The following is a 21853-nucleotide window of genomic DNA, read 5'->3' on the forward strand; positions in this document are numbered from 1 at the left end:
AACGCTGGAAGTGCACACACTAAACTCAACTCAAAATGGGGAGGAAACAGCCCCACGAGCTGAGCAAGAGGCTGTGGTTCCATCTCGAGCCGTTCGAAGCAGGGCCACGAGCTTGCAAACTGCACCGGGCTTGGAGCCGGGTCCCCAGGCTGGGGCTCGTGCTTCCGGGGAGGATGGCAGGTAATGCTGGGCCGGCACGTGCCAGCCCGGTGGTCACCTCTCACCTCAGCGTCCTAGTGGCCGACGGGGAAGTTCAGACGCAGGGGGCCTCCTTCCCTGGGGTGGGGCCAGCTGGTGGGCTGCTGCTGTCTTGTCGAGGAGGATACCTGGGGGTCCCTTTGCATCTGCCGGGTACCCTCTTAATCCTTCCAGCCAAAGACCTCCGTCAGCTCCCAGTAAGCGAGGTCTGCTCGGTCATCAGCAGCTCGGGGGCAGGTGACTGGGTGTGGATGGCTCAGCCTGTGCCCTCCGCTGTGGGAAGGGCGTCGGGGGCATGCCCACCACCCCCAGCCTGCAGAGCCAGGACAGGGGCTCCCGTGACCAAGGCTACCTGTGCACCCAGTCCCGCTGTCTGACCGCGGGGCCGTGTCCTGGGCTCCCCGTGGCTCTGCATCAGCTGCTCGGCCCAGTCCCTGTTTCATCTTTCATCTGCACGTCAGTTCACGTGAGCTGTCTGACGGGGACACCATGCCCTTGGTCTGCTCTTGCTTCTCCTCCCTGACGGCCGGAGCTGTGCTCTGCACGTTTCTGAGGCCAGGCGGCCCTGAGCCCAGGCTGCCGGCCCTCCCGGCTCTGTTTCCAGCAAGTTGGAGATGAAGGTGTCCCGGATAGGGGGATGCAGGGGGCCCGGGGCCTTGGCTCAGGCTCACAGTGGGCTCGTGGGGATACGAACCAGTGACAGGAGCGTCCTGGGGGAGGCGGGAGCCTGGGTCTTCATGCAGGACATGCTCACTGAGCCTCCCCGCGTGGCCGGCTCGCCCTAGGCCCTTCGCTTACTGCTTAGCACCATCTGTGGCCACCCAACGGGGCCACCACTGCTGTGCCCACTTTTCCAAGGAGAAGGTGACTGCCCTCGGTCCCCCCACCCCCCTGGCTGGATAGAATTCAGAGACGCTGCGTTTCTAAGAGTTTCCGTTTGCACAATGCCCGTGGGGGCACCGCGGGCCGGCAGGCCCATCTACTCGTTGAGGAAGAGGCTCGACACACACGGTGTTCTTGTTCAGTCCCGCCTCCCAGCTGTGACGCAGCTGGAGACAGAGGGGTCATCGCCAGCTGGGGGGCGGGCCTGGAGGCAAAACGTGGCCCCCATCGCTGCCAGACCATCTCCATTCTACGCTGCAAACCAAGACGGTGTGGGACGACCCCCATCTCCCAGCTTGGAGTCTCCAAACATCCCCGCGTTGCAATTCGCTTCTGTCACCATTTCAGTGTCTGCAGAAATATCCTGAGCCATAAACACTCAACGGAAGGCACACAGACGGTGCTCGAGGCGCCGAGCGTGGCCGAGGGGAGTCCCCGTCACCCGGCGGGGGTGCGGGGCGAACTAAGAGCAGCGCCCGCGCCCGGAGGACTCGTCGCCAGTCTGCCCTGCCGGTGCATACAGCCCTGCGCCAACCGAGAGCGGCCCCTCCGCGGCCGGGCCCCGCTGGCCCTGAGCGAGGGCAGAGCAGGTCGCACATCTTAAAGTGAAAGGAAGTGTTCGCTGGGCTTTGCCAGGTGGCAGACAGACGTGCTTTCCAGGAGGGGGAAAGGTGCCCAGGAGCCCCGGGCCCGGAGGGCCCTGCCGTGCTGACCACACGGGACAAGGCGGGGCGGCTCAGCTGCACCCTTCAAAGAAGAGAAGAGGGGACTGCTCTGAAGGAGCGAGGCCGGCCTGCGTTTGCACCAAGGCCAGAAACAAGAGTGGAGGAGCCTGAAGCCCCTTGGGGGGCACAGGGAGTGGGGGGGCTGGCCGGGCTGCGGAGGCCTCAACCTCAAGGGCAGGGAGGAGGGCCTGGCCACGAGGAAAACCGGGTCAGGGCCCTGCAGGTGCCAGGGGGAGGAACCTTGCACCTCCTGGGATCCTGGAACCCCCGCACAGCGGGCCCTGGGCTGTGTGGACGCTGGCTCCCTGGGAGGAGGCGGGACAGCCGAGCGCACTGGGCCCGGGGAGGGGACAGCAGTCCGCCGCGGGGCCCACCCGCAAACGGTGAGCCGGGAACCGTCTTCTGTAGATATTTTAACAGCCTTCCAAGGCTACTCTTCCCTTTGGGTTTTTTCTCATTTGTTTCCTTGTTTCAGAGCAGAAACCACTTACCAAAGTCAAGTGGCTCTTTGTTTTTTTTTTCCGACATGGGTTCCAGCTGCAGAGTGAGGCTGGGGTCCCCGCGGCAGTGAGGCCGGGACGAGGACACAAGGGCTCCGCGTGGCCGAGGGTGGTCTGGGCTGAGTGCCATGACCGGGGCACTGTCCCTGAGGGAGCCACCAGGCCAGGGCAATGCACCAACGGAGGTGTCCCTTCCAGAGGCAGGTAGGAGCTCCGGAATGGCCATTCGGGCCCAGAGGAGGGTTCTCAGCAGCCGCAGCCCAAAGCCAGGCCCCAGGGTCGCACGGACGCCTCACTCCTCTTCATGCATGAGATCACGGAACTCACGCTTGGACCTGCTACCAGGCGGCCCCCCCTTCCCCAACGCCAAGGGCATCATCCTGGCACCCCCAGGACATCCCAGCTGAGCACACCCTCTCTGGATGTACCGTGGGCGAGAAAGGAACAGGGGCAGCAGATGAAAGAAAAAAGCAAACCCTCTGAGCAAAGCAGAGAAACAGCAGCTTCTAGAGAAGAGTCCTCTGGAGACGGGGTCCCCAGCTATGCAGGTCTGGGGACCCTGGCTCCCAGCTCTCGCCTCCAACAGGAGCAGAGGAGGAGGGATGTAGGGGACAGGTGCATAGAGTGAGGCTGTTCCCTCGGCCATCCAGCTGTTCCTAACCTGGGTCTCCCTAAGGCTTCCCAGTCTGCAAACCACCCCCACCTGCAGGGCCCCCCCAAGCCAGTCTTCACCAAGGGAGGGAGCCTGTTCATCAGGCCCCCCCACTGCTGGCACCACAGCCCTGCCTCACCGGCGGGGCCCGCTGTGTCCTCCCGTCCATCCCTGGGCGCCCTGCGACAGCTGTGGTTTACTCTCTGTGAGGCCATGGCCTGGTGGAACCGAGTCGCAGGCGTCACGTTCACACAGGACCCAGGCCTCGGCTCAGGGTGGCTGATTGATAGTCTGCAGAGCGGGCTAAGGGACTGGCCTCGTCAGGCCGATTCCACGACGGGTATCCCCACCTGACGCAGAGGTTGAGGACCTCACCTGGCCACGGGGAGGGAGGCGAGGCCCTGGGAGCAGCCTGCACAGCTCCCTGCCACCCTCACCAGCCACCCCTGCCCTCCGAGCCCCCTCCGCACAGCCGCTGAGGAAGGGCCGCAGATGGAAGATCGGTCCCCCCAAGGCTACCCAGACCCCCAGATTCCCACTGCTGGTCTCATGCTGTATCACCCCGGGCTGGTGGGGGAGCTGTGCGTCTAGAATTCTCTACATGTCAGAAAGCTCTGAACCAGCTGTCTGAGCGAGGGCTGCAGGGTTTCTTCAAGCGCCCGAGACGCCTGCAGTGTCATCACCCCAGGTGTGTCCTCAGACAAGGCAGGCGGCCTCCCCTCGGACAACTGGAGACCGGTCCCCCTCAGCTTTGCTGGGGCAGGTTGCACCGGCAGGAGTCACTGCTGTGACGGCTCTCCCCCCACGTTTGTGCCCTCTCGGCAGGGAGCGTGGGGTGCCCAAGAGCTGGGTGACTGGAGCAGCAGAGGGCAGAAATGAGGCGTGGCCACAGGACTGGGGGGCGCACAGCAGTGCAGACCCAGCGAGCAACCCCCCCAGCACGCCCTCCCCGAGGACTCACTGGTGGGGGTAGGGGTCTGTGTCCATGACCTTCCGGGGCGGGGGGAAGAGCTATGAAGGATAAAAGGGAGACAGAGCACCCCCCCAATCCAGTGCTTGGGGCCTTAAGGAAAGAGCGTTTGCTGCAAACACTCTCAGCGGAGACGTCTGAGGTCCCCATGATACCACTGGGTGTGAGGTGAGGGGCCTAGTGTCATTTTGCAGCACAAGCATGAAAACCCCAAATGCTTCAGGTCTCAGCTCTCAGCCAGGCCCAGAAGCCCAGCGATGACCCTTCAACGGCGTCAACAGCAAAGGCAGAGGGCGCAGAGCAAGGTCAAGAGCCAGTAAGGGACGTTGGGGACACGGGAGAGGTGCAAGGGGCACAGCCCACCTGGGCTGCCCCCTCCCCTGTTGGATCAGCGAAGGCCACTTGTGGACAGAGACACTCGTGCGTGGGGCCGCCTGTTCCCGCAGGGCCCCAGCCTCTCCGCTCGCACCGTCGGGGGGGGCTTCTCACGACCGTCCATCAAGCGGACACGGGAGCAGGTGGCTCACAGCTGCCCAGGGACTTGCTCCGGGCCACGGGGCGTGGTGGGGCGAGCACTGAGCAGCAGGTGCGGCCCCTCCCAAGGCACGGCCTCCCTCCTGAATGCAGGTGCGCCCACACGGCTGTTCTTCCCGCAGGTCACCCCAACCTCAGGTGCGTCAACTTCCGAAAACCAGCCAGCCCGCGATGCCGGCAGAGCTCGCCAGACCACGCTCACCTCCCACCCTCCGGCACCTCGCTTCCACTTTTTAGCCACTTCCAATCGAGCTCCCGGGGAGGCCTTTGGGAAGTTCTGGGGAGCAAGCTGCCACTTCTGACCTGGTGACAACATCTCATCTCCTCTCTTACAAAAGATAAAAAGGGCCAGTCTTTGAGAATTCTCATCTGGTGGGGTAGGGGCGTGTGTGCGGTTCGTGCGCGGGCGTGCATATCCGTGTATGCCTGTGTGCATGTTGTGCGTGGACACGCATGTGCACATGTGTATGTGCACGCGTGGGCATGCTTGTGCGTGCGTGTGTACACTGAAGCAGAGAAGTATTCAGCCGAGGGGCCTGTCTTCCTTTGAGGGGGCTGTTAAATCCCGGTTCAGTCACAGGGGCCTAGTCCTGGAAGCCGGGGGGCCGGGGTGCGGTCCTGCCCCCGCCACTGCCCGACTGCCCAGCACCGATGAAGTGAGAGTGTTGACAACCTGGCCTTGCGGAGGCTTCCTGTTCCCGGCTCTCTGATTCTATTAAAGCGGGTGGTGGTGGGGGAAGGGGAGTTCCACTTCCCTGGGATGGAGATGGGGATGGCGAGGGTGCGGGTGGCTTGCCGGCCAGTCCGTCAGCTGGCAGAGGCACTCCGGAGACCTCCGGAGAGACCCCCCGTTCTGCCCACGCCTACTGGCCGACTGGCTGGGGGGCCCTGCCCCCGGGGGGGGGGTTGGTCCTTGAGAAGAGCAAGGTGAGAGGTGGCAGCTGCAGGGCTTCCCTGAACCGTCCAGCTGAAGTTTGGGAGTGATTCCTCACGTGGCTTCCCCCCACCCCTGGGGCTGGGGGGGCTTCAGGAGGAGCTAAAGATCCCCCCTCCAAGCCAGCTCTCTTATTGTTCCTCTCTGCCAATCAGAAGCAGGGGCCCAGGGCTCTGGACTCAGGCCAGGGGCTTAGAAAGGGAGGCGCCGGGAACAAAGGGGGTCTGCTCTGGACAGTGGAGCCGGTTAGGGCCGCTGGACCCTGGGAGGGCTTCAGGTCTCTGGGGAAGGGCAGAGGGACCACAGGGTTGGTCCAGCCTGGCACCCGGCCTCTCCCTGGGCCCAGGGGCAGGGCCAGCCTCAAGGAGCCCCTCTGCTGTCAGAGCTGTCCATCTGCGGGTCCGGATGGGGGGCAGGAGCAGCCCCTGCTCCCCGCAAGCCCCGCCCCCCCGCACCTGCTCCCCTCCACTGCCTGGGGTGGGGTTGGGGGGGTCGCGGGTCCTGGGTCACCCTCCCGCCCCAGTCGCCACCCCTGCACCCGGACCGTGTCCCGCAGGGCAGCCCAGGGGCTCGGCCGCTCTGGGGTCCTTGGGAGGGACGGGCGCGCTTCCTGCACCAGCCCCTGAACCTACAAACTCAGCGCGATGAGACCCGGAGGGGGGTGCACAGCAGCCCCGCAGCGCCCGCCCCCAGCCCAAGTTGTCGGAGGCTGAGCCCGGACCCCGCGACCCTGGGACCCCGGCGCTGCCCCAGGGAGGGGGTCCCCACGGGGGGGGGGTGAGCACGGGGGAGGGGGGCTACCTTCTGAATGCGCCCATCAATGTCCAAGTAGATGGCCTTGGGCCGGTAGCTGGAGGAGCCGGATCCCATCTTGCGCCCAGCGGCGGCACTGGGACTTTTGACTGTACTTTCTCGACGCCAGCCGCCGCGGGGAGGGCGGGAGTGGGAGGGAGGAGGGGGCGGCGGCGGGAGGACGGCGGGGACCAGCCAACCAGGGCGCCGCCACCGCCACCGGTGCGGGTCGGCAGCCGCCTCGGGCCGCGTCTAGGCTCTGCTCCGCCTCCGGCCCGGCCTCCCTCCTCCTCCCTCTGCCTGCCTCCCCCCTCCTCCTTCCCTCATTTCCCTCCCGCCCCCTCCTGCCCTCCTCCTCCCTCTCCTCCTCCTCCCCCTTCCTCCCCATCCCTCCTCCCCTTCCCCATCCCTCCTCCCCTTCCCTTCTCTCCTCCCCTTCCCTTCCCTCCTCCCCTTTCCCTTCCCTTCCCTCCTCCCCCTTCCCTCCCTTCCCATATTAAGGCACACCCCCTCTTCTTCCGTTTGACTCTGGCTGCCTTGGGGACAGGGCCAAGCGGGAAGACTCTCTCCAGGTGACCTCTGGACAGGTGCCCATAGTGAGTGACCCCTCTGGCTGCGGTGCTGGCCACCTCCCGTGTGCCAGAAATTCCCAGAACGACCCCCTCTGGCTGCAGCCTGGTCACCTCCCAGGTTCCAGAAATTCCCAGAGCGACCCCCTCTGGCTGCAGCCTGGTCACCTCCCAGGTTCCAGAAATTCCCAGAGCGACCCCCTCTGGCTGCAGCCTGGTCACCTCCCAGGTTCCAGAAATTCCCAGAGCGACCCCCTCTGGCTGCAGGCTGGGCAGCTCCCCACATGGACAGTTGCCCTTAGCGATTCCTTTGCCCCAGGTGGCTAATCAAGCACATTAGGGACCTGGGGCCCTGAGCCTCGGCGGTCATTACTGTCATCCTGGCACCGCTTAGCATCAGGCAACTCCCCGAGGCTCAGCCTCTCCCTGCCGTGGCTGCCACCCTCCTGTAATTCGCCTAGGAAATGGGAAAAGTTGCTTCTCATTCATGCGCATCCTTCTCCTAAGTTCTCTGTACATTCTTGGGAGTGACAGCCTCTTCCAGCTGCACCCAGAGCTGAAATGGCAATTTTATTTCTGTCCTTAATGGAGCCAGAGAGAGGATTACCCAGCCACGGGCTCTTGCTCGATTCAGCGCTGCTCTGCCCACCACCACCGCCCCCCCCCACCTCCCTAATTGCTACGGGGGAGCGTGGGAAAGGCAGGAGGGATTTCAGGCAGTTAGTGACCTGGAGATCACACTGGGGGCTTCCTCCTGGCTCCCAAGTCTCTGAGAGCTCCCAGTGGGAACCAGTGGGAGGAGGGCTGGTGAGTGCTGAACGGCTCCAAGTGCCTGTTGCTTTTGGAAGCGGGTGTCAAAGCAGCCAGAGAATGCACTTATTGTTCCATTCTATGCGGATTCCAAGCCACTGCCTTCCATCTGTTGAATGTCTGGGTTTTGCTTATTGAGAGAGCGCCTGGTGCCCACGGGCTCCTGCCGCCCTCGGGGCCTGCTCCAGCCGCGGGGACCCGGCGCGGGGTCACTGCCTTTCCCTTGTCTGGCCCTCCGGCCTCCACCCTGAACACTGGCCAGGATGGAGCCCTGGGGGCGGCGGGGCTCGTGCCCTTTAAGGAAGCATTCTTCCCCAGCCTTTGGACAGTCTCGCGGGTGTCACTTCGTGTCCCTTGCTGGCTGTCAAAGAATGATGATGGCTTTGGCCTTGCCTCCAGCCCAGTGAAGGGACCGCATCGGAGCCCGGGCACCATGAGACTTGCTTTAGAAGTGGCTAGAAGGGAGAGATCGGGGCCGTGGGAGACCTTTGAGCTGGGGGTAGCCTCGCTTGGCTGGTTAGAGTTGGCCACCTGACTCATGTTCAGGATAACGTGTCCCCAGAAAATTGGAGCGAGCGCGATTATTATAGTTCAGTTTTGTCGCTGAACGGTCGGATGTTATTTGGGCTAATCCAGTGATGGACCTGTGGGCCGGTGTGCTGCCTGGCGTGGAGACCTCACCGCCCAGCAGATGGCTCATTAGCCCGATACTTATTTATTCCCCATGTGTCCTGGTCACCTGACCTGACCCTCTCCAGTCATCTCCTTCTGGTGCCCTGGAAGGACGGGTGTCCGAATGCCGTGTGCGGCTCTGAGGAGCGTGCACATCTCCGTCCGGCATCCCGTGGGGCGCCGGGGCCTCCTGGCTGCCTGGTCTGTAGCCAGAATAATGATCTCTCTCGTCAGCATGTGAGGAGCTAGGATGCCGTGGGTCCCGGTTCAGAGAGACTTAGCTGTCGCCCCCGAGAGGAGTCCTTGCCTTTGCCTCATGCCCGCGTGGGGCAGTGGTTCCAGCGCACATCAGCACCGCTGTGCGGCCGCGCCTCCCCTGGTGCTGGTGCCGGCGTTCGGGAGGGAATACACTAAAACCTCGGGCTGGAGGAGCTGGCGTTTCACTGCGAGACACACAAGGTGGGACAAATAAATGGAGCATGTCGCGTGTTGGATCGTCATGAGTGCAAAGGAGAAAAGTCACTCGAGGAAGGAGATTCCAAATGTGGCACATGGGGACTTGACGTATTAAAGAGTGAGCCAGGCACAGTGCGCAGGAGTTGGGGAGCCAGGAGTCCAGGAGGAAAGAACCTTCTAGCAAAGGGTGAAGAACTTTCATGCATGGGCCGGGGGGTGGGGGGGGTGCCCGATGCAGCTGGCGGGGGGAGAGAGGGGACAGGGGGGCTGCAATGGGGAGCGAGTGGCAGGCCCCCGTGTGGACCATGCAAGTGACCCGATGCCACTCTTCTGGATGCCAGCCTCATGGCATGTGGAGGAGGAGGCTTGTGGCCTACTCGCCTGCTGGTGTTTTGACAGGATCATCCCGCTGCTGGGTGGCAGGGCTGCAGCAGGGAGAGCTGCAAAGACACTGCTGCTGTCGCTTTTGCAAACAACCCTGGCGGTCGTGGACCACAGCGGTGAGAAGTGGCTGGATTCCGCACCCAGTTGGGAGGTTGCTCACATCTTTCATTTCTGCTCATCGCTTGGGTTGACGTCATTTCGACGTGTTTGCTCTCCTTCCCTTTTATATCATGTAGTCCTGCCTGAACTCCTGCTCTCTCATCCTGGACGGCCCCTGGGGTAGGTAAGGTCCGGGGAGCCAGCGCTCCCCTGTATGTCCTGAATCAGCCCAGGTGTCTCCTGGGGTCCCCGACCTGCATTCCTGACCCCGGCTTGGCCACCAGGCGTGCAGCCGGTGTTAAGTTCCAAGAATCAAGACAAAACCCGAGGAAACCACCTGCCTCTGCCTGGTGGGCTGGGGGCTGGGGGCAGGATGGGGAGCCTGGGTGGAGCGAGAGGCCCAACTTGGAGTTCACCTAGTCCCAGGGGGAGTCACAGGGAAGGAAGCCTCCGATTGTCTGGGACGTTCCGAGTGCGAGCTCCTGCCTAAACCTCACAGGGAAGGGGAAGTGGTGAGGGAGCGCCTGGAGATGCAAAGCCACCGGGCTCCTGAGGACCAGAACTGAGTCCAGCCTCTGTCTCTGGCCCCGCGTGGACTCTGCACTTTCTTCCGGTGCCGAATGCACAGGCGCGTTCTGTATGCAGAGCTCACTCGCTAACCGCCGCAAAGACCGCACCAAGGGAGAATTTCAAAGTAAGGCATCAGAGCAGAGGGACCGAGCTGAGACACGGTGGGAGGGGCTGGCCCTGGTCCCCGGGTCCCACACCGGCTCTTCATCTCTGGCTTGAGGACGCGAAGCCACGTGAGGAGGAAGAGCAGGTCTCCCCTGTCTCTGCAGGGAGGATGCAGGGATTAGCAGGGAAGTTCAGGGAAAAGTCCAGAGGACGACGTGTGTCCAGGGTGGCTTGGCCAGGCGGAGCATCCTCCCTTGCGGCCAGCAGCGCCCAGCACCTGCTCCCAGCACCTGCTGCTGGTCTGCCCCGAGGGCATCCCCCTGCCTGTTCTTTTCCTTGGGCCTACCTGGTGTTTTTAATAATTGCTCTGGGAAGGATCCAGTGGCTGCCTCTACCAATTCTTTTTCTGAACCAGGGGTGGGGTGGGGGGCACCAAATGAACGTATGGAACAAGCCAAGTGTATTGGTGCCAACTGCATATATGGCGCTGAGCAGGCTTTATGAGGGGAGATTGGGGTGTGCTGAGCTCTGGGAGCCCCGTAGGACGGGATTAAAATGAACACGCTCCCTGGATCTAAGACGCTTTACACTCTGACAGTTTTATCATCCGCCTCTTGGAGGGATCAGCCTGTTTCATACATACATAAGGAACTGAACACCCCGTAAACTGCTCTAACCCCCTGGGGAAGCCGCTTGGCAGGATGCTCCAGGATCTGCCCCGAGCTTTGGGGCGAAGGGAGGAAAAGCAGCGTGTGCAGCAAGAGCCGTGGCGTTGACCATGTTACCGGAGTTTGATTTGTACCCACGTCAGCTTGTGTCTTTTCATGGTGTTGGTAATTATAAAATTATTACTGGTTGTAAGTGTTTCAAAGAATGCAGTGCGAGAGGCAGGGTCCCGAACAGATCAGGACGTGGAGCCCCACCGTCTTCCGAATCCTCGGCCCGCAGCTCTCTGACTCGCACATTTTCTTTTTTTCTTCTCTTGTTCCCTGCGCAGTGGGCGTTGGGATCTTCTCAGCATTTTGTGGTTCTGAGTAGTGTAGGCAGGAACCTCATGCGCGTCCCTGGGGAGCCGTGCTGTTAGTCTGTAGAACTGATCCTGGGACGTCAGGCTTCAGGGTGGAGGTGTATGCACATCTAAATTTTTGATTTTGGGGACGCCTGGGTGGGGTCGGTGTTTGAGTGTCTGCCTTCGGCTCAGGTCATGACCCCGGGGTCCTGGGATCGAGTCCCGTATCGGTCTCCCTGCAGGGAGCCTGCTTCTCCCTCTTCCTGTGTCTCTGCCTCTCTCTGTGTGTCTCTCATGAATAAATAAATAAATAAATAAATAAATAAATAAATAAATAATCTTTTAAAAAAATCTTTTTGACTTTGCTGAATTGCCTTCTGGATGGTTATAGCACGGTTCTGGCCGCCATCAGCAAGCGGAGAGGTCCTTTCTGCCACACTTTGAACAAAATGAGATAGCCGTGATCCTGTTTGCATTCGCCGATCGAAGAAGAAGAGAAACATCTTTTTTTATTTTTTCCTTTTTTTTAACATTTATTTGAGAGAGAGAGAGAGAGAGAGAGAGAATGCACAAGCCAAAGCGGGGTGGGGGGAGGCAGAGGGAGAGGGAGAAAGAATCTGCATCGGAGTCCTCGCCGAGCATGGAGCCTGATGTCGGGCTTGATTCCACGACCCTGAGATCATGACCTGAGCCAAAACCAAGAGTCGGACACGTAACCACCTATGCCACCAGGCGCCCCAGAAACATCTTATTTTAGCTTGCATTTCTGTGTTTTCAAGTGAGATGAGACAGCTCTCCTGCTTGTGGGCCGTTTGTGCTTCTCTGGCAAATTCATATTCTTTGCCCTTGTTTTATTGAAAAATATTTTTTATTATTGATTTTTACCAGCTCTTTCTGTACCACCTATAGCAGCTCACTGACCCTCATGTATTTTCCAAATATTTCCTCCAAGTGAGTGGCGTATCTTTCAACTTTATGCATAGTGTCCTTCTGATGTGCCTTTTATGTTTTCACATCCTCAAGCCGCTGCTCCTCTTCCGGTAGGCACTCTGGGTCTCCTGTCAGCTAAGAAAGCAAATATCATTTGTAACACAAATTTTTTTAAAGAAAGAAAGATATGACCTACATTTCCAGAGATCGGTACTGGCTAATTAACTGTGGCACATTTGCTGAAGGGAAAACATCAAACAGGAAAATTGTGGTGAGTGCACGGAGGCCAAGGGAAAGGTCAGGGCACCTCCAGTGACACAGAATCTGCAGAGGTGTTTACACGCTGGCTGTGCGTTCCCACACGGGACCCGTCTGTGTGGCACGAGCTGCAGGCTGGAGCTGGACGCCAGCACGGACAGGCCAAGCCCCTCCTGGGATGCCCGGGTGGCTCAGCGGTTGGGCATCTGCCTTGGGCTCAGGGCATGCCCCCGGGGTCCCGGGATCGAGTCCCGCATCGGGGTCCCTGCATGGAGCCTGCTTCTCCCTCTGCTTGTGTCTCTGCATCTCTCTGTGTGTCTCTCATGAATAAATACATAAAATCTTAAAAAAAAAAAAAAAAAAAAAAAAAGAACCAGCCCCTGCCGCACAGAGTTCACCCACCAGGGCTGGTCCGTGAAAACCACCAGAGGGTCGAACCCCATTGGAAAGGGGATATGAAATGGGTGGTAGGGTTCCAGGCATTTTCTTCTTCAAAAAAATTTAAAAAAAATTCTGTGATGTTATTTCTTTGCCATAAAATTGGGAAAAGGGGAAGCAAGCAGTAAGGTGGTGTACGTTGAGCGCGGGCAAATCTGTGCCCTCCCACTTTCTTGCAAGGGGCTGGATAGGGAAGGTCGCATCTGGTTTCCAAACGTGGTGCCGGGAGCCTTTGTTTTACCCTGTGGTGTGGAGTTATGCTGCTTCCCCTGGGCCCTCGGTGGGCCTCCCTCATCCCCTCCTTGTGTACAGTGTTGGTCTCCGTGGGAAGCTGGCTGGATCCAGGCCTTTTTTTTTTTTTTTTTTTTAAGATTTTATTTATTTATTCCTGAGAGACCCAGAGAGAGAAGCAGAGTCACAGGCAGAGGGAGAAGCAGGCTCCATGCAGGGAGCCCGATGTGGGACTCGATCCCAGGACCTCAGGATCACGCCCTGAGCTCAAGGCAGATGCTCAACCACTGAGCCACCCGGGAGCCCCTGGATCCAGGCCTTTCTTCCTGCCCCTCCGTCCGTTTAGCGACCTCCTACCAGGGATCCCGGCCGCTCTCATCTTTCCGGAGTGCACGTCCCCAGGAGCTTCCTGGTGCACAGCCTGGCACTGTCACTTCCCTGGATGGCCAGTTTGGGGGCCTTTCTTGCCCCCCAGGGTGGCATACCTGGCATCTTTCACCTCCCTTGTCCTTCCCCGTCCACACCTCCAAGGAGACACCAGATACTCGCTGTCACGTCCCTGACTTTGCACCCCATTTCACCAAGAAGAACGTCCCTTCCTCTCTCCTCCCCTTGATCACCTCAGAGATCCTTTCAGGTGTCACCCACATGGTGCCAACTTCCCCGAACCCCTTGACCTCTGGAGCAACCTCTCCCCCGGGTTCCCCGAGCCCCAGCGCACCTCTGGGATCTCACATGTAGCCCCGGACAATTTACGAGCTCTCCCCAAGCCTCAGGTTCCTCGCTGAGCAAGTGGGGGTGACCACGCCGGCCCAAAGCATCCTGGAGATGGATCGGGGGCACGGGCTGGTGCGTGAGAGGCGGGCACGTGGGCCGTGGGCTCGTGCGCTGTAACTGCCGCCATCTCCTCCACTAAATCGTGGCCTTGGGGGCGCCGACCGGGTCGTGGGGATCTTCCCGACACAGGCTGGCCCTCCACCTGGAGCTGGGCGGACCGTCACCGTCCACCCAGGAATGCCTTCTGCCACTCGGCTGCCAACCTTCCTTCGGTACGTGGCCCTGCTGGATCTGTGACCTCACCTCCGTCGGCATTAAAACAGTCCTGGGAGCCCCTTGGGCCGCGGCGGTGTTTCCTCGTGCTGACCCCGAAGGCTCTTCCTCCCTCCTGCAGAACCCGAGCCAGCTGACCCGCCAGCCCTCGTGTCTGTCGTCATCTCACCGCCCGGTCACCCGGGGGCCTTGGGCAAGGAGAGGAGGTGGCCGCCCGCGACGCCAGCCCAGTGGATGGGCTCCTTTCTGTCTGGGCTCCGGGGCAGGTTCTGGGAGGGCGAGGTGGGCATCCGAGCCTGTCCTCAGCATCCCCGGCCCCCAGGGCTCCCACGCTGACCGTGCGGGGCAGCTGCAGGATTTTAAGCCGGGGTCCAGGCTGATCCGAGGACCCAAATGACCCCCCCCGCCGCCCCGGCCCATGCTGGCTCCGTGGAGAGTCCGCCCTCGTGAGTGGAGCCCACTCCACTCACGTCGGATGATGTCATTTCCAGAAACAGCACACGAAGGCCTCGTTGTTATGCGGACCTGTCCTTGATTATTCGCCCCCGCGCGTAGCTATAGATCCAGCACTCCGGCTGGATAGTTGTTAAGGAGGACTGTTGTGCCCTATTATTTCGGGTGGATTCCTCAACACCCCAGAATATGTGAAAAACACACCCAATGTCGGTTGGAGGGTCAGGGCCGGTGCGTGTTTTACTGCAAGAGACTTCCGTGAACTCAAAGCTCGACTGCGGCCGTGGCCTCTGCTGCATTAATCGTCCAGGTGCCCGCCTGTACGCGGAGCGGGGAGTTCCCTGTCCTGTGTCCCGAGAGCCACCCTGTCCCTCCTGCATCACCCGAACCAGGTGTTTACGAGGCTCAAAAGGAGGGGCCTCTGACTCTTCCCAGCAAGTGGAGGACGTGGTTCCTTCCAGCCCGATTCTCCTTGGCTTCCCCCGGAGCCCCCTCCCTCAGAAAGGTCCTGTGGTCTGTGACTGTCCAACCCATAACTGGTGGGGTCACGGCTGCCTGATGGGACACCTTTCTCCCATCCCGGAACGCCTCCCCCCGCCCTGTTCTCTCCCTTCCTTTTGATTTGCTCCCACAAACTCCATCTCACCTGTGGGTCTCCCTGGTGGGCTCCTTCTTTCCCTCCCCTGGCTGCTGGGAAAAGGCTCCTGCCCTGTGTCCAGGAGTGCGAGCCTGCTGCCTGCTGGGTCCGGCCCGTTCTCACCACCGCCCCGACACCCTTAAATGAAGGAGAACATCTTTCTTGATCAGTGTGGACCAGAGGAGGCTGGAGATTTTCAAAGAAGCTTCTTCCAAGAAATCAGGTGAGGTGGGAGGTAGAAGGAATCAAAGGATTTACCAACGTTTGGAAAAAATGAGTTTTTGGTGGCCTGTCTCTGATGGCCAACCGCGAAGCAGGTGAATTGGCAGGACCTACCAGGCCTTCCACATTCTGGGTCCGGCCTGAATACAGACCACAGCAAACAAAACTCACCAAGCACAGGTCAGGGTGAAGCCCGGGGCCAGGAGCAGGGAGCTGAGGGCCTGGAGCAGGTCTGGGGCTGCCTCTGCTCTGTGATGAGCTCGTGGGCAGATAAAAGAGGAGGGTATGTGAGCAAGAGCACATACTCCGTTTCCCTCAGCCTGCACATGTGCACAATATAAGTACCCTCTTGGGGGAGGCTTGCAGAAAGCTCTCTCGGTAAATAGGCCAGGCCGAGTTCTACCAACCTGGGACTTAGGTTCTGGCGGGGAGACAGACCAGCAGCACCCTGGTGAGACTTATATTCTGCTGGGGAGATAGACAATACAAAAAATACCATACCATATAATGGATTGTATGGACGTACAACGCCAGGGCAGAGATAAGACCTGTAAAGTAAAATAAATAAATAAATAAATAAATAAATAAATAAAAAATAAAAAAGTAACAGAGAAAGAAGATAGAGAATTCCTCAGGCTACTATTGTAGATATTACTGTGGTCAAGGAAGTTATCATGGAAGAGGTGACACCTGAGCAGAGATGTGGTTGCAAGTGACACGGGTGCAGGAGGCCGAGCTGCCCAGTGCAGTGTCCAGGCCAGTGGGGTCCTGGGGACTGGCCAGCTGGGGCCAGAACCCAGCTCCTCCTCGCTGGGCAGCACTGGGTATATTGCTTACCTTTCTTCAGCCTCAGTTTACCACTCTTTACAAGGGACTCATGGGGCCCCTGCAAGACGAGCGGGTATAGGTGTGGAAAGCACTCAGCCACGCACAGCGTGGCCCTGCCCACGCCTTTCTTGTCCCTTGAACCGTGGCTTGCTAGTGTAGGAGGAGAATTTGAACGGCAGGTGGGGCAGCTCTGCGGGGCGAGGCTTTCTGGTGTGACGGGCACGGGGTCACTGTTGCCATGGCAGTTGTGATTTCTGCCCCGGGAGCGGAGGCCTGAGGATTGCAGAAGGGCCCTCCTCAAGGGCCAGCTGAACACTACAGGAAATTTCTGCTCCCCCTTTAGGGTGGTAGGTCCCCGATGTTTTCCTTTTGGAGACGATCCCGAGCAATGCCCGGCTGCCGGGAGGGGAGGGGCGCCCCCGCCACTTGCTTCCATTTTATTTTATTTTGATGTTTTACATTTTAAAAAATTTAAATGCAATTTGCCAACATATATAGTCTAACCCCCAGTGCTCATCCCATCACGTGTCCTCCTCAGTGCCCATCACCCAGTCCCCCTGTCCCCCTGCCCACCCCCCTTCCCCAACCCTTTGTTTCCCAGAGTTAGGAGTCGCTCATAGTTTGTCTCCCTCTCTGATTTTCCCCACTCAGTTTCCTCCTTTCCCTTATAACCTCTTTCACTATTTCTCATATTCCCCGTATGAGTGACACCGTATGACGATTGTCCTCTGACAGACTTATGTCACGCAGCATCGTACCCTCCAGCTCCATCCACGTGAAGCAGGTGGTGGGTGTTCGTCTCTTCTGCTTCTGTCTTTAGCGCCAGTGACCTGGGCCGACCCGGCTTCCCATCTCCGCTGCACCTTCCGCCTTCCAGGAAAGGAGCCTGTTGGGGGCCACAGCCGCCGGAGCCCCGCTGGGACGCCGTGTGCACACAGTCACCCTTTCCCAAGGCTACCTCCTCGGGCCCCAGCCGTCCGCGCTTCCGTGACACCTGACAGGAGCTGCTTGTCGCTGGGGTTACAGGGCACACCTGGGGTGTCGTGCCTGCTTACGCTTGGCCTTCCTTGGAGCGCAGGGCTGGGTGGATGGGATAACCCACCCCCAGACGCTGGCGCTGTCATCTGAGGGTCAGCCTGGTCCTCGGCCACCTGCTAAGCGAGGCGGAGGCGACGCTGTCCGGGCCCCGCGGACAGGAAGGCTTGGTGCTTCGGAAGAAAATCAGTTGGAGCTTTTCACCGGTGAGCTGCGCCGTACAAATTTCGATTTCTTGATGATGCAAGACATGGCTCTCCAGACTCCTCCCCGGTCTAAAGCACAGGACTTAACGGAGGGTAGAACGTCACATCGAGGCCGCAGAGCGCTGCTTTTCCAACCAGGGCTCATGGGGACACTGGCATGTGCAAGGGCCAGGCTCTCTCGGCTCAAGGGGACGTGAGCAAGGACCATAGATGCGCTGACTCATACGTAGAGTCTGGGGCTTGATGCAGTTAGACCCGAGGTCTCAGTCGGCGCGTCTGGCTGGCTCCCCCGCCCTCCCGACGGGCCCTTCCCCTGTGACTCGGCCGTGGCTGGCTGGCGGCCCAGAGCTCACGTCCCGCCCGCCGTGACCCCAGTGCAAGGTAACTCCCTCGGGACCAGGTGAGATGCCGGCCTCAGGAGCCACCCGGGGCCCAGTGTGAGTCACTGCTGCGGGGACTGGGTGCTCTGACCCAGGCGTCCGGGTCACCGCCGGGCGGTACGAGCCGTGACTCACAAGCTTAATATGCTCATTACAGTTTAGAAAATAAAGTTTCTATGGCAGAAGTCTTTGAGGCTTCTGGAAAAATTGCGAAGGTAGTACACAGAGTCCTCGTCCCCCCCGAGCAGCCGGCCTTCCTTCGCGGGGCACCGGGGCACGCAGGGCACGCGGGCACGTCCCTGAGCCAGCATCGATCCAGCAGCCTTGACACAGGTCCAAGGCTGGGTCAGACGGTTTTGTTTTCACTGTGTTTTCCTAATATCCTTGATCTGTTCCGGGATCCCGCCCAGGAAGCCACATGAAATGCAGCCATCACGTCTCCCGTCTCCCGAGGCTCCTCCTTGGCTGCGACAGCTCCTCAGAAATCTCTGGGTCCTGGTGACCTTGACGGCTTAGGGGGCTCTGGCCAGCTGCCTGGTAGCTACTGGCTGGCTGCTTGGCCCCTCGCTCGAGCTCCCGGGGTGGGGGGCTGGTTTGGGGAGGGGGCCTCGGGGGTGAGGAGCCACTCTGTGTCACGTCCAGGGCGCACACTGCCAACATGCCCAGGCACCGTCACCCTTGAGCTCGATCCTCCGGCTGGGGCGCGTCGTCGGGTCTCCTCCCTGTGGGGTCACCCCATTCCCCCGCCCCTCAGCATCCCCTTTGGGAGGAGGGAGGGTGAGGAGTGCTCCCCATCCACTTACATGGGTTATTCTGAATTCTTCTGCCTGGGGAATTTGTCCCTCCTCCCCCCGTGTGTCCTTCCATTCAGCTATTTCTGTTTATCCGGGGGGCGGGGGGGCGGCTCTGGGAGGCCTGCGGAGTTCCCTGGTTATAATCCAGCGCTGCTCGTGTGTCTTCTGCTCACCTTGATTCTGGTCACTGGAGCCTTTCAGTGGGTTCAGGGCCCTCGGACGTCCTCTACGTCTGCTCCTCGGTCTGTCTTCCTCCCTCATTCCCTTCCATCCTTTCTTCTTTCTTTCTTTCTTTCTTTCTCCTTCCTTCCTTCCTTCCTTCCTTCCTTCCTTCCTTCCTTCCTTCCTTTCTTTCTTTTCTTTCTTTCTTTCTTTCTTTCTTTCTTTCTTTTTCTTTTTCTTTCTTTCTTTCTTTCTTTCTTTTTTTTCTTTCCCCTCTTCTTCTTTCCCCTTCCTTCCTTCCTTGTCTTCTCTTTCTTTCTTTCCTCTTCTTTATTCTCCTTCCTTCCTTCCTTCCTTCCTTTCTTTCTTTCTTTCTTTCTTTTTCTTTTTCTTTCTTTTTTTTCTTTCCCCTCTTTTTCTTTCCCCTTCCTTCCTTCCTTCCTTTTCTTCTCTTTCTTTCTTTCCTCTTCTTTTTTCTCCTTCCTTCCTTCCTTCCTTCCTTCCTTCCTTCTTTCCTTTTTTCCTTCCTTTCTCTTTTTCTTCTCTTTCTTTCTCTTTCTTCTCTTTCTCTGCCTCTCACTTCTTTACTTTCTGGCACCACAAGAAGCTCAGCTCATCTTGGGTACGTCCTGCCCTCGTCCTAGAGCAGCCATATCCCCAGGAGCCCTGGTGCCTTGGACTGGAGAACGGTTTCCGAGACCAATATCTGGAGCTGGGTGTGCTCATTGCTTCTGGGCTGCCTCAACTCACAAAACTGGAAAATATCTGTGTATGTTCTGATCCATGTGTACACACCAATTCACAACCTCTGTATTTGTATCAGATCAGATGGAATCATATTGACATCTTCAACTCTAACCTGTTACCACACTAAATAATCTTTCTGGCCCCTCCTCTTGCCCATGCATGGCCCCCTCCACCTCCTGTGGTGGGAAAGCTGGCTCCCATCACCCACTATCCATTGCTTAATTGTTCAAGGCCAGTATCCATGTGTCCCGATGTTTGGAGAGCCCGTCAGGGGTGGGTGGGATCTCAGGGCCTGGCCACAGGGATGCTGAGGTGAGGAGGGGTGCACAGCAGGGGCTTCCCTGCTCTAGGAGCATTGCCATAGAACATTCCAGGCTCCCTGCCCTGCAGTGTCCAGAGTTAGCCGTCTGCTGTGGAATTCACGGGCTGTGGAGATGCTTCTCTGCTCAGCGTCTGATGGAAGGCCTGGATGCCCCTCTCCTACCCTGGTGGGGGCAGACTGTGTAGCCTGTAGAAAGATGGGGATAGTAGGAAGGAAGTTCTCATGAGAACAAACCATGGAGGGCTTGCGAGAGGACGGATGAACAGGCTGAGAAGGGCCCCATCAGACCAGCCAGGGAAGGTCTTAGCCTCAGCAGGGTGTAAAAGGAATGAAGACTCTGCACATGCTGATCTTGAATTAAGCAGTGAGCCTCTTGACGGGAGGCCCAAGGTTGAAATAGCAACTTCAGAATAAACTGTTGAAAGGTGGCCTTCGTCTTGTCCTTTGTCCAAAGTGACCTGCCCCCTCAAAGTCCCCAGACCCAGGGATCCTGGGCTGGGCCCCCAGAAGCCCACCTGGTGAAGCTGCTGCTTTTATAACAGTATGTGGGGCGGGGCCTGCTCCCGGGATAGTGCTTCTGCAACAGGTGCTAGAGCCTTCCGTCACTTTGTCTTCCCTGGACCAGCTGGGCTGTGAGCTTGGAGCAGGCTACCCTGCCGGCTGTGGTTGGCCCTCTGTGTGCTGCTGCGGTGGCCGGGAGGAACTCTGTGCTTTGTGGATCAGCAGAGCTTCAGTAGTTTGCTCAAAACTAGCCCGGCTCTAACCATCAGGACATAGGGGAAGTCCTTATAGTCACTGACCCCCTGGTATTGGTTTTCTGTTGACACACGACCTACTACTTGCAGAGTGCCCAGCGTGAAGGGAACCATCGTCTGTGTTCCCTACACGTCTCCGTTATGGAGCTGAAACACTGCATCGCCTTGTCATCAGTCACATGCTCCTTTCCCCATCATGAGGATGAGACGTCACTTCTCAAGTGAGCTCACAGAGCTCAGAGCTTGATAGTTCTGGGAAAGAGGCATGGACCATTAGAGGCTGCTTTCCTCGTGCGTGTGTGTGCACACGTGTGCGTCTGCTGAAAGATCCTATTTGCGAGCCCATTTGGCACCCATGGGGACTGGACACGAATCTGTTTTCTGGTGCATGCTGATTAATCTCACCCCACCTACAAAACACGCACGTCCTCTGTGACTGACCATGAAAACCTCAGGATAGTGGCTTAAGAAAACATACAATCCTTCAGTATTCTAGAAATAGCCATTTTTATCATTTTTCAAGTGAGATTGATTCTTTTTTTTTTTTTTTAAAGATTTTATTTGTTTATTTGAGAGCGGGTCCTGGGATCGTGACCTGAGCCGAAGGGAAACACTTAACTGACTGAGCCACCCAGGTGCCCCCCCCCCCGATTGATTCTTTTTAAGAGGTGCCGTTATCAGGCACATGGATTTGATGTAGTAATGTGCATGGTAAAAATAATGCGCTGCCCATGTTCCCAACAAATGCCGTTGTATTTGCCCTGTTTGACAGGTTGGCTTATAGACTGGCCATCTGCTCATTTTCCAGCTTTGTAAACAAAAATGGTGCATGGGATGCCATCTAACTAGAAAAGGCAAACATCTTTGGGGAGTTATGCAAGGCTTCTTTAGAAATGCTCCTTAACTGAATTATGGTGTTTGCAGAGTGTTATTAACATGTTACACAATAGTACGTTATTACGGTATGAGTATTACAGAACAAGAAAACCATTTGCTTCAGTGGAAAGTTAGTCACTCTGTGGAATAAATATCTAGTAATTTGACAATGTAAACCTTTCCACTGGCTGATTTGATGTTCTGTAGACAGAACTTTAATGAATCATTGTTAAATCTACTTAGCTCCCTCACAGAGGCAAGGAAAAACCATCTCTAAATGTGCAAATGAAAAACAGAGAATAAAAAAAAAAGAAAAACAGAGAATATGCTCTAGAGCTCTCTGCCTTCTATTATTTGCTTTAACCAAGGGTGGGGGAATAGGATAAACTGCCACAACCAATTAGGGCTTCCCTGCCCACACCCACAATGTGGGTGTGAAAATGTTCCATCTTGGACTCTTGGTCAGTGAGAGAGAGATACTTTACATTTCTGTGGAGATGGACTATGGTGACCTAAGAGATGAGGTTAATGTCATAAGCCACAGGCACCGTGGTGAAGTGACAGGATAGGAGAATATACCCTAAGGGATAGAAGAATATATCTTAAACGGATGGATGGGTGGATGGATGGATGGGTGGGTGGGTGGGTAAATGGATGGGTGGATGGAT

General features: G+C 58.1%; 1 protein-coding gene across 4 annotated transcripts in view; it reads right to left on the reverse strand.

Annotated features, from left to right (window-relative positions):
- PDE9A (phosphodiesterase 9A) overlaps positions 1 to 6508 on the reverse strand; it is an 86523-nt gene extending 80015 nt beyond the window's left edge. For all 4 annotated transcript variants that reach the window (XM_041735031.1, XM_041735029.1, XM_041735030.1 and 1 more), the window contains exon 1: positions 6197 to 6508. In XM_041735031.1, the coding sequence (XP_041590965.1) occupies positions 6197 to 6265 (69 nt within the window). In that variant the 5' untranslated portion in view covers positions 6266 to 6508. The remainder of the gene's footprint in view (positions 1 to 6196) is intronic.
- Between the last annotated feature and the right edge of the window lie 15345 nt (positions 6509 to 21853).

Source organism: Vulpes lagopus, chromosome 20 (genome assembly GCF_018345385.1).
Source record: "Vulpes lagopus strain Blue_001 chromosome 20, ASM1834538v1, whole genome shotgun sequence".
Taxonomy (NCBI): domain Eukaryota; kingdom Metazoa; phylum Chordata; class Mammalia; order Carnivora; family Canidae; genus Vulpes; species Vulpes lagopus.